This window comes from Sphaeroforma arctica (assembly GCF_001186125.1).
Source record: "Sphaeroforma arctica JP610 unplaced genomic scaffold supercont1.250, whole genome shotgun sequence".
Taxonomy (NCBI): domain Eukaryota; class Ichthyosporea; order Ichthyophonida; genus Sphaeroforma; species Sphaeroforma arctica.
Window position 1 is genome coordinate 58131 of NW_014040308.1, and position 14855 is coordinate 72985.

Consider the following 14855-nt stretch of genomic DNA (forward strand, 5'->3'; position numbering starts at 1 on the left):
TTCGATATTGGTATATGAATGTCATGCCAACAATGTTTAGATGGCAATCCAGAAACAACAAACAACCGCACCATGAAATGCTGTCCAAAAGAATCGCCATTCATATATCGAAACAATATGTACTGCGCTTGCGGCGTTAAAGTAGCAATATCTAATGTACCAGGAAATCAGCAACTCACCTTCTACCCACTACTGGTTCTTGGTCGAGCGTGAAATCGATATTGTCACCGTCTTGTGCGTTTGATGTAATATCTACGATGCCAAGCGTGTCCTGCATAGCTATTTGATATGTATATGTAATAAAATAAACACATTTGACTGTATATGACTCCTGAAAAGATATAAATTAACTTCTTGCATGTGCGTTGCAATTTGAAAGACTTGACATACCCAATGAAGCTGAGTTAGATGTGGTGCACTGCTGGTCTTCAGTTGTTGACAGGATACATTCCGTGGGATCAGCTATTTTACCCACATACTCCGCTTGGCATAGACAGAATTGACCATCGAGTAGCTCACCTGATATAGTGAATGTATGCATTGTTGTTACTATATATCGAAAGTTTAGTATTCAAGGCTATATACTGCTCCGCTTAAGCCAATATCATTAATGGCCTATAGAACCTACCTGTACCAGACTGACAATCTGTTCCGATGACCTCAGATCCGCCTAAAACAAATGACAATAATAATAATTTAGCTATTTGCATAATGACGGAGAGGAGCTTGTGAAAACAGTGTGCAATTCATTTCTTAATTTATGGCAAAGCCGAAGTTTCGTTACTTTGTATTTATACTTGCATGCACCTCTATTTGCATGCTTACATGCCTTTACTGGCATGCCTTAAGGGGGGGTTTGATTCGGCGCCAGTGATTGCAACAACATTCCTACATTCCAGAAAGCTCCGGATCATGTGCGAGATTGTTGGCATTCCCTATACCTAAGTGAACGCGTGAGCATGACGGGTCTCTATTTTTTTTTAACTTTGCTTATCAGCTAGAAAGGTATTTCATAAGTCAGAACCCTAGTTTATATTAAGGTACCCATTTAATTTTAGATCTCTATGATTTGACCTCGCGAACACCTCGATCTTATGGTCTGGTAACCCCATGAAATGATGACATAGAACCATCGACGTCATATATTTTTGTTAATCATCTCTCATATTATTTAATCCTGGCGGCTAAATACATACCCATTTGCGCGGTGATTTAGTCTTCGTTCATATTCAGTGATTACACTTTACAGTAGTAGACAGACTTGATATTTTATATTGATTTTCGAATCAAAATCACATAATATTTGTCACCAAAAAGGGGCACATTTTTCTGTATATTTTAGACTTGAGCTACAGCCATACACAATTACACAGGCCACAGGGCTATGCATTTTCTTCTTGGGGGGGGTTTTTTTTAAACAAAATTTTGCTGTGTCTCAATTTCAGAAATATGTGTTGTTTTTCTTTTTTCTTTTTAACAAAACAAAAATAATAAAATAAACACTAGATAGAAATTAGAATCTCTGACCAAGCTCCCTTGTTTTTGATATTGAGTCACAAGTTCACAACAGTTCAACACTCAACTCAAACTGTCAGCTTTTTCTTCTTTGGAAGCAAAAGCATGCATTAAAATGTTTCACATTCCAATCCAAGAAGGCGACAGAAATACATATTTATTTATTGCACTCATACATAAAACCCTATTTTTTATTTCAAAACAATAAGTACATACTGTAATAACTGTATTTACATGCATAAATATTTGTATTCTTTACCGTTGTTTGGTTTTTAATCGCTTTATATTTATTTTTAAAACAAATATAGATGTTTTGGTTTGGTTTTTTATAATATTACAATATATTTTGGTAGTAATAAAAGGGCCGCAAAAAGTTGGATTGAGATATTTTATTGAAATATATTTATTTTTTGAATAGCGGTGTACAGTTCTACAGAAAGTTGTGGCTTTATTTTTTAAACCCTTTTTTAACTCTAATAGTTTTGTTTTAAAACAAACGTAATGTTACAAGACCCTCCAGACTCCAGTGCCTCCACAGAGTGGGGTCTCAAGACTCGCGTTCTCAACTCTCAACTCCCATAAGTAGCCTTCTGAAAATTCAAAATATATACTAAATTGTACGTACAATCGACCAATCGTACATCCGCGCTAAAAAGTAAATTGATTTGATTTTTTGAACCCGATTTTCGCTCATTTTCCTACTCTCGAGAGAGTACACACTACAGTGTCGTGAATCGTGATTATTTATAAGTCTTAAATACATTGCCGCATCAGTGTACCACACATGTCCTGTGTGTGGTGGATGACTGCCAGACTGGCCAATGTGGTTCGTCTAACGGCTCCAGTGACGACTGACGCCGTGCGACTTTTAAGTTTGTGAAGTATCTCTGGAGAGAAAGCGGCCTCCTATCAATAAATAGTAAATACTTGCTCTCTCTCTTCACTCCTGAATAATGAGTCACATATCAATGATCCTGGCCAGTGCACATACTCTTCTCAAATATGTTTTCTGATACCAGCTGAGATTTAGCACATCGATAAGTAATCGTCGGGGATTACCAAATTGAAAAAGAGGGAGCGATAATAATAAAAATACAGTATTCACGTACATAGTTACATGTGTACGGTGTACCCTTTTGAAAGAATCATATTCTAAGCCTACATACGCTCACAAGAAAGAAGGAGCCTGGGTTTCCCAGATACGCGGAAATTTTATCAGTGATATTTTACGCCAATAAATAGTTCTAAGTCCATACAATTATATGACAATAGGAACATAGGAACCCCTGGGAATTCGGAAACCTCGACCAGTTGATTATTAGTTTAGTGGATATTTAATTGTCCTCGCACCTCGACCCTTCCATTGCAAATTGCCGCATCACACTTATCTCATCATCTTGGCATTTTTTAGCATTCAATTGTGTTCTTGGGTGTCTAACTTTTGTTCGACATGCCATATAGACCGAATAACACTTCATTTCTTTATTATTGGCCAAGAACATTCCTTCCACATAGGCAATAATCACGATCATTTCTAAATTATCTTAAGTGGTATTGACGCTTTAAAAGTATTTTATTTCAGAAATTCGGGATTTCTGTTCAGCTCAGAAGATGCGCAGACGTATATTCTCTTCCACTATGCAGATATGTATGTATAGCTTTTGTGTTTTACTTACAAAATTATAAAAATTTATGATGGACTGGACTGAGAGTATCCTGAAGTAAATGCAGGACAACTATACAACTCGCTCATGGATGGAAGTATGTTTTATTCGTAATACCGACCCTTACTTCGGTCTGCCGTGTTGAGGACGATGTATGCCCTGTTGAGGACGATGTATGCCGGGTTGTGATAGACGTGTCTTGCATCCCTTTTGCAAGGAAACATCTTCAACTATGTCTCCGCTGGAAATTGAGGTTTGAATTTCGAACTCTGCACGAACTCTGGCTCCATTCCGTACACGCAGCGACAAAAACATTGACAAAAGGTACGTGTATAGCGATTATGCTCAGAATTTGGTGGGAAATCTCACATGAACAGTAGCAAATAATATTCAGTGGTAAAATTTTACAATAATTGCGTGCTACAAGAACGAATCAAAACTTGTTTTTCAACAAGATGTCGCAGCTTGAGTTTAAAAGTTGATATATTAAAGGTTGTCTGTCACAATTAACTTGCTATGTGCATAGTTGCTTTAGGGCTTTTTGAGAGTGATCGCCTCAAGTGCCTGCGATTGGTGTAGGAAAATAGCATACCATGAATGCGTTCGTGGCTATGCAACCACCCTTCCAAATCAATACGAGACACATTGAAATTTATGAGTCGCAGTGAAATTTTATATCTGTGTATATATGTATATGATATAAAATAAACTTATAAACGATTTCATACCTATGCCAAATTGTAAATAAATATGTTCGTTTTTTTTGTTATATGGGCTTTTCTCTGACAAAGTCAACAAGCGAAATATAGATGTACGAGCAATTGTAAATGGTAGGGTATAAATTCAAGACTGGCCCTAACCCGCCTAACGTATCGCAACCTCCTACTATACCTATATCAAAAGCTCAATTGCATTCGCGAAATGTGTGCCCGGCGATCGATCTGATGTCCCCAGAGCTTTGGCTCATAGTGTTTCCTATCTAGACCTCAAAGACCTGGCTGGCTGTGCATCGTCTTGCCGTACGTTGAGAATGCACTGCATCAGTGACCCCGCCCTCATTGCATATTTAGTAGGCAAGCGTGTAAATGTACACGCAAACCATCTTGTGACAACCATACCAATCGACTTTGAAATCAGATTCTCCCCCGCGCGGCAGATTCGGAAAATAGATCACCTGCTAAACAGTTGCCCTTTGGACACCGGAGAATTATGCAGATTTATTGTTCGCAATTGCAAGCTACACGAACGTTTATTCACTTTCAACGTAATGCTAAACACGGTCCTATTTGGGTTACTTGACTATATGAGACTAATATTCGCTGACGAGTCGCGTGACGTCTCACAATATAATAATTCCGCATTGCACCTGGCAGCCAGTCAAGGTTTTGCAGGTATAGTGCAGTACCTTCTCGCAGATGTGCGCGTGAGTCCTGATGCACTGGACAATCGCGCGCTAACTTCAGCGTCAGATAAAAGTCATACGGAAGTTGTGCGCGTGCTATTAAATGACGCGCGCGTGGACCCCACAGAGAATCACGACTCTATACACGCTGCGATTACAACAGACCATCCGGAGGTGGTAGGGTTACTATTGGCGGATCCTACAGTCCGCACGACGGATGTGGATCGATCTGTACTTAAGTGTGCTGCCAGGCAAGATTTCCGAGACGTGGTTAGTTTTTTTTTAGCCAGGGGATGACCTCGTGTTTCCAGACAATTCGAACAAGCATATCAGAAGTTGTTGTATCCGGTAGAGGTGTCGTTTCTTCTCAAGGGGACACAATCAACAGTCACCAAAGTTCATTCACTTAAATGGTCATTTTAAAGTTTACAATTAGAGGATCGTTTAGTCCAGTACAATATATATAATCAAAAAAATCGCCGCAGTGTAAGAACGAAAAATTCGCCAGCAGCTATGCGTACTTGTATTCGTATTCTACATTCTTGATCAGCGTGTGCAACATGCAATGCTGATGTCCTACGGACTTGTCCGTTCTCCTTTAAATTGTACACTTCTAGAGAGGGTCGTGTGCTGAAGGTTATGTTTACTTATTGATTATTATACATGAGAATGCTTTTAGGACTATGTATCACCGACTTATGTATTTATACCGACTCCCGAGTCCCGAGTCCCGAGTCCAAGTCTCCGTCTTCGAAAGTTTAGTCCACTACATACTAGTCTCCTATGTAGTAGAGTCAAACAATATTTTTCTGTCATTTTATACATAGTGCTCACTTTATCATAATATTCAACGCTACAGCGGAGGAAATGGGAAGGAAGAGACGAAAGAAATTTATTTAGATTGAAATAAACATATGTTCTATATTCATAATTTGAAATGGCACGTAATAGTTTTTGTACCAAAAATAGTACAATTCCCGTTTCCGCCCTGTGCACAGGGAAAGTATTTTAAAAAAGACTATACAACATAATCGTCTACAAATTAATACAGGTAGTTTGTAACATACTTTTTTTATTCTATTTGTTCAATATCGTTGTTGGAAACGAAAAATTGAGAAGCCAAATCCGTCAGCCAGTCGTCATGAGCTAAACTCGTGACACTGTTGAGAAAGTAAACACACAAAATACTATAGAGCCGACAATCGACATCTGCGTGATCTCGATCTGCAAGAGAAGCGAGAGATGGGAACAAAGACACTAAGATAATATATATTTATTTATCTATAATAGTCAACCCGCATATGCAGCCCACACATCCGCATACAACATAGTCTAGCGGAATTGTATAGGTGAGTTTAATATTGTTTGATGCACTACTTGAAACATCATTCTTCGAACCTCCTCCCTATCACCCGTGCGTGCAAAATATTCATACCATACGTGTGTCTGCGTTTCGATTTATATGTGGGGTTTTAGATATTATGGCTGCTGAATGAAGGCGAGACATACCTAGCGCTCGCACCGTGTTATGCGATCTACCGTAGCTGTATTGAGATCAGGAGTTTCAGTTTACAGCGGATGGCCGTCACTCGTATTGGAGTGTTGCCCAGCAAGTCTGTGTTGATATTTTCAAATTTTTGACACCATTCTATTTGCTTTCTCACATATTTCAGCTAATTGTCCCGTATATCGTATTCATACGTTGTACATGTATTCACATCGCGATCAGTACACAAGTACAGCTTATCTTTCGGATCGGTACACCTGTAACTGATAGTATGAGTTAGATGAGATGCTCTAGGTCCTTGGTCGGTACTTGCTGCCTTCTATGCATTCAAGTATTCGATTTCTGTTGAGGTGACCGGGATACCTCGATCTCGTATGCACAGATACACTTAGCCAATATAAAAGTGCTTATATCTCATATGTAGATAAATCATGGTCGAGACCTGCTTAAATCCTGTCTTTTTGATATTTGTCACCACAGATTTATCCAACCAAAATGTCCAAAGTGTTAGTCGGAGTGAAGCGAGTCGTAGACTATGCTGTAAAGATCCGTGTGAAACCCGACAAGTCTGGGATCGTCACCGCCGGTGTTAAGCACAGCATGAATCCCTTCGATGAGATTGCTGTGGAAGAGGTAATTATATGTTGATGTTGCTGTGCATGTTTATATTTACACCGTTGTTGCTGTGTATGAGGTTCAATACAGAGCTTATATATACAACATTCATACAACGCCTGTGATACGTACAATATATGCAGAAGTTAAATATTTCCGGATTGGAAATGAGACGGGATTGAAAACTACGTGTAGTGCCACTGTATATTCGTATTCGAGCGTTTCGATTGTCGCTGTGTTTAATTATTGGCTATCACTATTTCATACCGTCTTTTTAAGAGCGGCTCCTGCTTAAATTATCTGGTGTTTAAATGCACCATATCTCATCGATAACCTTCTTTATAATGTAACTGTACACTCCATATAGTGCGCTGTGTACCATCTTCTGACGCGCAGTAATATAAATCATCGGACTTTTACAATGTAGAAAAAAATCAGCCATCCACATACATACCAGGAAGTACATTCTGTAACCTAGTAAAAAAAATGTTAGACATAAGATCTATGTCAATTGTTTTTGTAAGGTATTCTCTTTGTATAGCTGTCAATCATCACTGGCCAAAATCCCCAGCTTCTTAATAATCATCACACAGTCTAGTGAAGTGTTGCTATTTTAAGGATTGTTATTCCTTTACATTTTTTTCTCGTAAACCCGTGCCGAATCAGCGACTTACTTTCATCGTATAGGTCGCATTTCAAACACGAATCGAAGATTAAATGACACAGGGCGGTAGTTCTTATTTTTTCGCAATGGTTTAGCTCTAATGACCCGTGAGTCGAATGCATTGGCGTATACACCGAAGCAGTTTCTTACTGATAAATAATATTGATATTACAAAAACCTCAGGCACTTCGCTTGAAGCAGAAGAAGGTGGTCAGTGAGGTTATCGCTGTCAGCTGTGGCCCGAAGTCGGTATGTGGGTGTGGGTATGCAGTATTCTCATTGTATGGCGACTTTCGCGAAACTGAAATTACTACTCTTCTGCTGGAGGCTTTTAAGGACAGGATGTGTGCGTGTCTTATTGAAGATTCGATCAATGTGCTAGTATGCGTGTATTTGCCTGTCTTCTACGGGCTACTGTTGTCAGTACCTTGAGGAATTGTTGATGTTGTTTATATTGGTGCGTATTCTTTGTGCATTACGCATTCCTGGTGAGGAGACTTCGCTGGAATATGCTCCGTGGGCTTGGTGTGTGTATTGCTCATTTTTGTGTTCGTATTGCGACATGCTCGAATTTATGCTTATTCGTACATATAGAATAGCAATTTTATATTCATTTATATTTTACACGAATGTGGAATGTGCATCAAATTTTGATTTGCACTTCTCTCGCGATATTCCGCACAAGTATTTGTAGGCTTTATCTCGAGTCGCTTAAGTAGTCAGTGTGGTGATACACATTTTAGCTCTCTAAGCCACCACAACCTATGCGCACGGTTTACATATACCGATGTGATGGACATTAATCGAAGTGGGCTAGTTGTTGGTTTGTATGTGTTTGTTTGTCCGCATCTTACGTATCCGCACAATCGTAGAGGGGCCCCCTCCATGGGAGATCATGTTTCTGGCTTAGCCATAGGTCAAATTTAGATTGCCATAGATATTCCACAGGTTTACTTGTCGTATTCGGTTCCGTACTGTGAACACTCTTAATGGTTATGAGCGACCTTCGTGCCTAATGGGACTTGCTCTTTGCGTATAGTCCTACTGTAACCGAAATGAGCAGGTTTAACTTGTACATTTACATGGAAACCACCAGATGCCGTTTTTTAGATTCGTGTGCTCTCTGGGTGGCATCCCCCGCAGTAATTTTCACTACCATTATTTTTTATCGAACACACATGCACTGCTTCAAGTCAGAATTCGTTGCCGTATGTCGATGTAACCCTAAAGCCCGTTTGCTTGAATTTGAACAATTGCATGAAACATTTGGAAATCTCCAATTAATCGATCAAACATCATTAACACGCCAGAGTCAGGAAACTATCCGAACTGCACTCGCGATGGGAGCTGATAGAGGCATCCACATCGACTGTCCAGAAGATACCGAGCCACTAGTCATTGCCAAGATCTTTGCAGGATTGGCGAAGAAAGAGGGTGCTAACCTCATTCTCACCGGTAGGTGTCCTACGCTCATGATTACTAGATCATGTTGTGAACTGTGTTTCGTTATAAAACTTTTTCGGCGAAAGTGTATATGTATGCCCCAATTGGTGCTTGTGTCTTTCAGAGAACCAATCTAGTATTAAAACAACTGTCTGTCTCGCGTGAGGTATAGTCTTTGTCTAGGGTTTCAGGGTATTGAAGCCGCAACTGGAAATATAGTGATCTACAATTAGATGTGTCGACGGCTTGAATCGATGTGCGTGTGTGTCCCTTTTTTAGTTTGATTTTCCGGGAAGCATAAAGAAGGGTTTTTGAAGGTTGTTCCGAATGACAAGCGTACTTATAGCGATCTACCAGTGTAAACAGTACGTCTTTTTGACTTTGCTTTCTGTATGTTGCGCAGTACTTGACTTGAGATCAGCATATCCCTGTGAGCGTTGTATCGTCGATTGAAAACAATAACTCTACATACATCAGGAATGACATCACGCACACCACATCGTCGTTGGTTTGCGAGTATCTCATGACAGTTTTATTGCACGCTGCAGGTAAGCAAGCCATTGACGGTGATAACAACCAGACCGCACAGATGACAGCGGGTATCTTGGGCTGGCCTCAAGCTACTTACGCCTCTGAGGTGACAGTTGATGCTGACGGAACCAAGGTAGTGCGTGAAATCGATGGAGGACTCGAGACTATCACTACGTCACTCCCAGCTGTGATCTCTGCCGATCTCCGGTGAGTTGATTTGTAATAATGTGATCGATTTTTGATTGTATCGATGATCATACTGTGTAATTTGAATTGCTGTTGGTCATACAACATCTTGTTTCGGGTTGCCAAGAGTTTTTAGTGTTGTTGATTTGCCAATTGTGGTGAATTGAATCTGTCTTGCTACACGATGTATATGGGAGATGGACAACTGGACGCTATTTAAATATTCTCCATTCTGAAATCATTAGATTGAACGAGCCCAGATACGCCACCCTGCCAAACATCATGAAAGCTAAGAAGAAGAAGATCGACAGTTCCATTTCCCTTGCGGATCTAGGTGTTGAGGCGAACAAGCGTGTAACAGTTCTGGAGGTCACCGAGCCTGAGGCTCGCAAGGCCGGTATAATGGTTGCAGATGTCGATGAGTTGGTGTCTAAGCTGAAGGAGGCAGGTGTAATTAACTAAATAAACTGCTGTGTACATACAATTTCTCTTATGTCAAAACTACACCACAAGTTTGGAATAACGCTTGCAACTTGCAGCTTCCTGAGGATTAAATGCTGGTGTAAAAAAAAAATCAAACCGTTCAAATAAAGTATCGAGCAAGATACATGAGGAGAATTCGAAGCCAAGTGGACCGATTGAATACATCAAATGGAAACTGTTGGTAAAAATGTTGAGCCGGGAAAAAAAATAGTAGGCTGGAAGGAGCTGAATAGTTTAATATCAATCCGTGCCCATGTGCTAAACTAATATCACGGCATAACAGAAAATCGAGGTCGCAAGCACATGCATTTCATAAAACATGCGTTCAGACGGACACTGGAAATAGGTGACACCAGTAGAGTTCTTTAAAGGGTAGTCATTTGCTAGCATGATTTTTGAGCAGACAACGGGATTTCAATGAATTCTAGGGTAGATACCATTACTCCCGGGCAATTGTCTGCTGTAGTTTAGCCGAAAAGGGGTTCAAATGAGCTGATAAACAGTTATCCGGAACTAACACATTTGATTATTAAACCTTGGTTATCAGAGCGGAAAATCGAACTTGATACACATATCACTGACCATGGGTGATTCGAGAGTAATTGATAGAGCCCGGCTGTATGACGGGGCCAACTGCTTGAGCTTTTACTCAAGTATTCCTCCCAGAATCTCTGCTGAATTTGCTGCTGATTGAAATATCTTCGTCTTCGTTGATTCCTTCTTTGATTTAATTCGTAGTGTATTTGTCATTTTGTGCTATTATCCGTTGTGGAGTACAGCAGTGTTAACAGTGCGAGTATTTCGACAGAAGTATTCATGATTGAGCTCCAAGTCTCTAGTAATGCTAATATTTAGTCAGTGCTCTGATGCATTATTCATTTGCGTTGGTTCGATTACAGTGTGATTGCTCATATAGTGGCAAAATGGAAACCAAAGTAAAAGCGAAATCAATCAGATTTAAAAAGAGTTTTCAAGGTTATCGAGACCTTGAGCCTCCAAAGTATCTCGTATAGCTTGGTTACGACGGACATTATATACCGACATGCGAAAGTATCTTCTTGTATCAACTGTAAGGTGTTGAGTCGATATTGGTGGCTCCAGATATGGTGCCCTGGCACAGAACAACCAGCAGGATAGGATTTACAAAAGCAGTCTGCCTGTTCAAACCACGGGTAAAGTTGAAAGCCAAGTACTATATGACGACCACTCGCCCCGAGCTACTCGCGGCAGTTCGACGATCTCAATTTCCCTTCAATTTTCCCAGAACCTCTCCAACGTATATGAAGCCTGATGTACATGTAGACATACAAAACTTTATCCAAAATAAAATAAATAATATTATCCCTATATGACTTTAAGCATATTCTGGTAATGCCAAATAAAAAAGCGTATTTATACCTTAGATATCATAACCCAAAGATGTTTTTTAATTCAAATTGTCGTATCTTTTAAAGTGGGCGGTATTTCATAGAAATCCGCGTCTGAAAACATTCAGCAGATAGTAAATCTCTGCCATACTTCATTTCTATTAAATAATCCTCAAATGAAAGCGCATAGCTACAGTATACAACAAATTCTAAAGGAAATGCATTTTAAATGCAAAGTTTTGAGCATTGTGTTCTATTGGTACTGTGCTCTTAATAATCATGAACATGTCATTCTTATTGCCGGTCGTTCTCTACATATACAGAATCAAGTACAAGGCAAGTTCAAACCATACCGCCGAGGCCGGGTTGTATTGCGTGCCGCATCAAACATGTTCATGAAAGTTGTTTTTTTTAACTAGCCATTCTATATCATGGGATGAAGGCCGAGTATCCAGACGGAGCCTTGCCTTCATAAATTGAACGCTATAAAACTCTGCTAGGTATAATAAATATTGTGTTTAACTGTACATGCACCTAAAGATTAGATGCGAAGCTTGGCCGATTATGAGCATTGCTAGGTTGCAGTATACGTAGTGTCGAGTTTATCGTGAAGGTCATCCCAGAATGACCCTCGAGTTAGACAAAATACCAATGTCTCCCAAGATTACTCTGAAATTATTTTTTGAGAAGCGGAAATAATAGGGGACAAGAAATTGTTTCACTATACCTATTTCTTTTATGTCTGTTATGTCTGTGAAGTACCTTTGATATCGCATCTGCAGACATATACTGGCTATCTCACTCATAAACGTGAAACCTCAAACCAGGCATAAGAAAAATGGCAGTCGCTAATATTTTTCTTTATCAAATAAATACAAAATCACACATAATTGACACTTCAGCGACCTACGAAGTCATGCATCAAGGTGATGCGACAAGAACAAGGTGATGCGACAAGGACGACTGTCAAATTAAAGCAGGCCGAACAAAACGATGAAGCAAACATACTGGTGATTAATATGCAAATTTAAGCTTGCAACTGACAAAATACCAATGTCTTCAAAGATTATTCTAGAAATATTTCCTGAAGCGGAAACAAAAAGGGGGCTTGAAGGAGTTGTTTCACTATACCTATTCGTTATATGCCTATGACAGGTTTTGATATCGCATCTGCAGACATGTACTGGCTATCTCTCTCATGAACTTGAAACCATGCATGAAGGTTTGGCAGTCGCGAATATGTTAACTTAACAACTAAATACCATGTCACGCACAATAACTGACATTTAAACGACCTAAAAAGTTGTACATAAGTCATCTCAAGATGACGCAACAACGAACGACTCTCAGAGAAAAGGAGACCGAATAAAACAATGAAGCAAACACACTGGCGATTGAAATGCATATTTAAGCTTGCAACCGAAAAAAAATATAAAAGTCTTCGTAGATTATTCTAGAAATATATCCTTTAGAAAAACGGAAATAAAAAGGTGACTTGAAGGAACCTTGAAGGAATTGTTTTACTATACCTATTTGATATTTGTTTGTGAACTGTCTTTGATATCCAGACATATCGACTATCTCACTGATGAACGTGAAACCATGCATGAAGGTATGGCAGTCGCGAATTTGTTTACTTGACAACTAAATACAAAATCACACACAATAAATGGCATTTTAACGACCAACAAAGTCGTACATAAGTCACCTCAAGGTGATGCAACAGTGAACGATACTCAGAGAAAAGGGAGACCGAATAAGACGATGAAGCAAACACACTGGTGATTGAAATGCATATTTAAGCTTGCAACCTACTATACCTATTTGATATATGTTTGTGAACTGTCTTTGATATCCAGACATATCGGCTATCTCACTGATGAACGTGAAACAGTGCATGAAGGTTTGGCAGTCGCGAATTTGTTTACTTGACAACTAAATACAAAATCACACACAATAAATGGCATTTTAACGACCAACAAAATCGTACATAAGTCACCTCAAGGTGATGCAACAGTGAACGATTCTCAGAGAAAAGGGAGACCGAATAAGACAATGAAACAAACATACTGGTGATTGATATGCAAATTCAAGTTTTGCTTCATGCAAGGTTTACTGTAATCGCGAGTACAATTTAGTTGGAATCCGAACAATAATACAATCCGTTGTTACGGCTTCAATTCCGGCTTTCCTTACTGCTGGACGTTCGCATAATCGTGTGCAAACAGTAAACTCGAGATGGTGCTTTCTTAGTTTAAGAATGATACTAAGGATTGCCAATGTCGGGCACCTCACGTGATCAACCAACGGAAAACCTGTACGATACAATTAACCAAAATGATTTGCTCGCGTCGTGCTGAGCAATTTGAAGTCCTTTTAAGCAGGCTGACTATCTTGTACTATGAAGAAATATACGTAAATTTGTCAATATCAAAATAATTTAAGTTTAGCTTCAGCCACATTCAAGAAATACAAACAATCAAGAAATACACTAAGAAATTTTTATCTCTATAGATCCATTCTCGTCACTAACTACTTCGGTATATATTTGTCGCAGGTGTCAACAACTCAGAATGACAGAAATATCGACTGGTCGCATTCATGCTGCAAATCTTAAAGATAAAATCAAGAAACTTGGGGTTTTATTGATTTTAAATTGCCCCCACATGTGAAGGGGCTACAAAGACTTGGGACCCATTGCTGTTCGAACCATTTTCCTTCTTTTTTTGTTTTTGGTATAAAGTGTGTCCGATGGGTTAAACTTTAATTTTACAGGCTCATTGCTTGTCAGTCAACAATATAAACACGTGCTAGTTGTGTACTATCGTGTAGATCATGGCATTTTATCAAATCGAAAGAGAAAGCGTAAGTACCGACCTACTTTCATACATGCTCTTTTTGGTAGTATAAGTGTGTTCGATCGTTCAATACTCTATTTTACCGGCTTATTGATTGTCAGACAATCACATTAGCACAAGCTAGTTTTGCACTATCGTGTAAACTATGGTAGTTTTATCATCATCGCAAGAGAAAACGTTGGTACCACAACTCAATTCGGGAGTTGCATGTTTGAAGACTCGGAACTGGCTTCTACCTGGGTTTGCATCTTGATTCGATCAACAGTGCAAACCCACTCGCTTCACTTACGAGACCTGCCTGGACACGTACCAGTCCTCCGGACAAATTCCCGTTCAGTATTCACCCTTATCTGGAATCGAGTGGCGGGTGTACATCTCAACACACAAAAAATCATCCCACACGACGTCTCACAGCTAAGGAGATAAAAGTGAAGGTTCACCGTCAATACCACTTCGAATTGTAAGGGAGAACTTCTCAACACGGACCAGGACAAGCCCTCCTAGAAAATATTTACCCTTTAACGTGAACACACCCAATCCGCCTTTGTGTCATGATAGCAACCAACATGTTCCTGTTCAAACTGGTTGACTATTGTGCTGCTGGATGCCTCTGTCCAGTT

At 39.5% G+C, this 14855-nt stretch overlaps 2 protein-coding genes across 2 annotated transcripts; both read left to right on the forward strand.

Moving 5' to 3' along the window:
- The first annotated feature begins 4379 nt into the window (after positions 1-4379).
- SARC_04454 (hypothetical protein) lies at positions 4380-5249 on the forward strand. The gene has a single exon (XM_014301720.1). It carries the CDS (start codon positions 4447-4449, stop codon positions 4876-4878), a length of 432 nt encoding a protein of 143 aa, XP_014157195.1. The 5' UTR covers positions 4380-4446; the 3' UTR covers positions 4879-5249.
- Positions 5250-5688: 439 nt separating this feature from the next.
- Positions 5689-10686, forward strand: SARC_04455 (electron transfer flavoprotein subunit beta). The gene is made up of 6 exons (XM_014301721.1): positions 5689-5930; positions 6569-6721; positions 7551-7616; positions 8678-8822; positions 9359-9548; positions 9773-10686. The coding sequence occupies exons 2-6, from the start codon at positions 6584-6586 to the stop codon at positions 9987-9989; spliced, it is 756 nt and encodes a 251-aa protein (XP_014157196.1). The 5' UTR covers positions 5689-5930; positions 6569-6583; the 3' UTR covers positions 9990-10686.
- The last annotated feature ends 4169 nt before the right edge of the window (positions 10687-14855 follow it).

Bases quoted from the DNA above. Each gene is read 5' to 3' on its own strand.
- SARC_04455 (XM_014301721.1), top strand. From the start codon at position 6,584: ATGTCCAAAGTGTTAGTCGGAGTGAAGCGAGTCGTAGACTATGCTGTA. The intron at 8,823-9,358 runs GTAGGTGTCCTA...TGCACGCTGCAG, and splicing joins TGCTAACCTCATTCTCACCG to GTAAGCAAGCCATTGACGGT. The intron at 9,549-9,772 runs GTGAGTTGATTT...TGAAATCATTAG, and splicing joins GTGATCTCTGCCGATCTCCG to ATTGAACGAGCCCAGATACG.
- SARC_04454 (XM_014301720.1), top strand. From the start codon at position 4,447: ATGCTAAACACGGTCCTATTTGGGTTACTTGACTATATGAGACTAATA.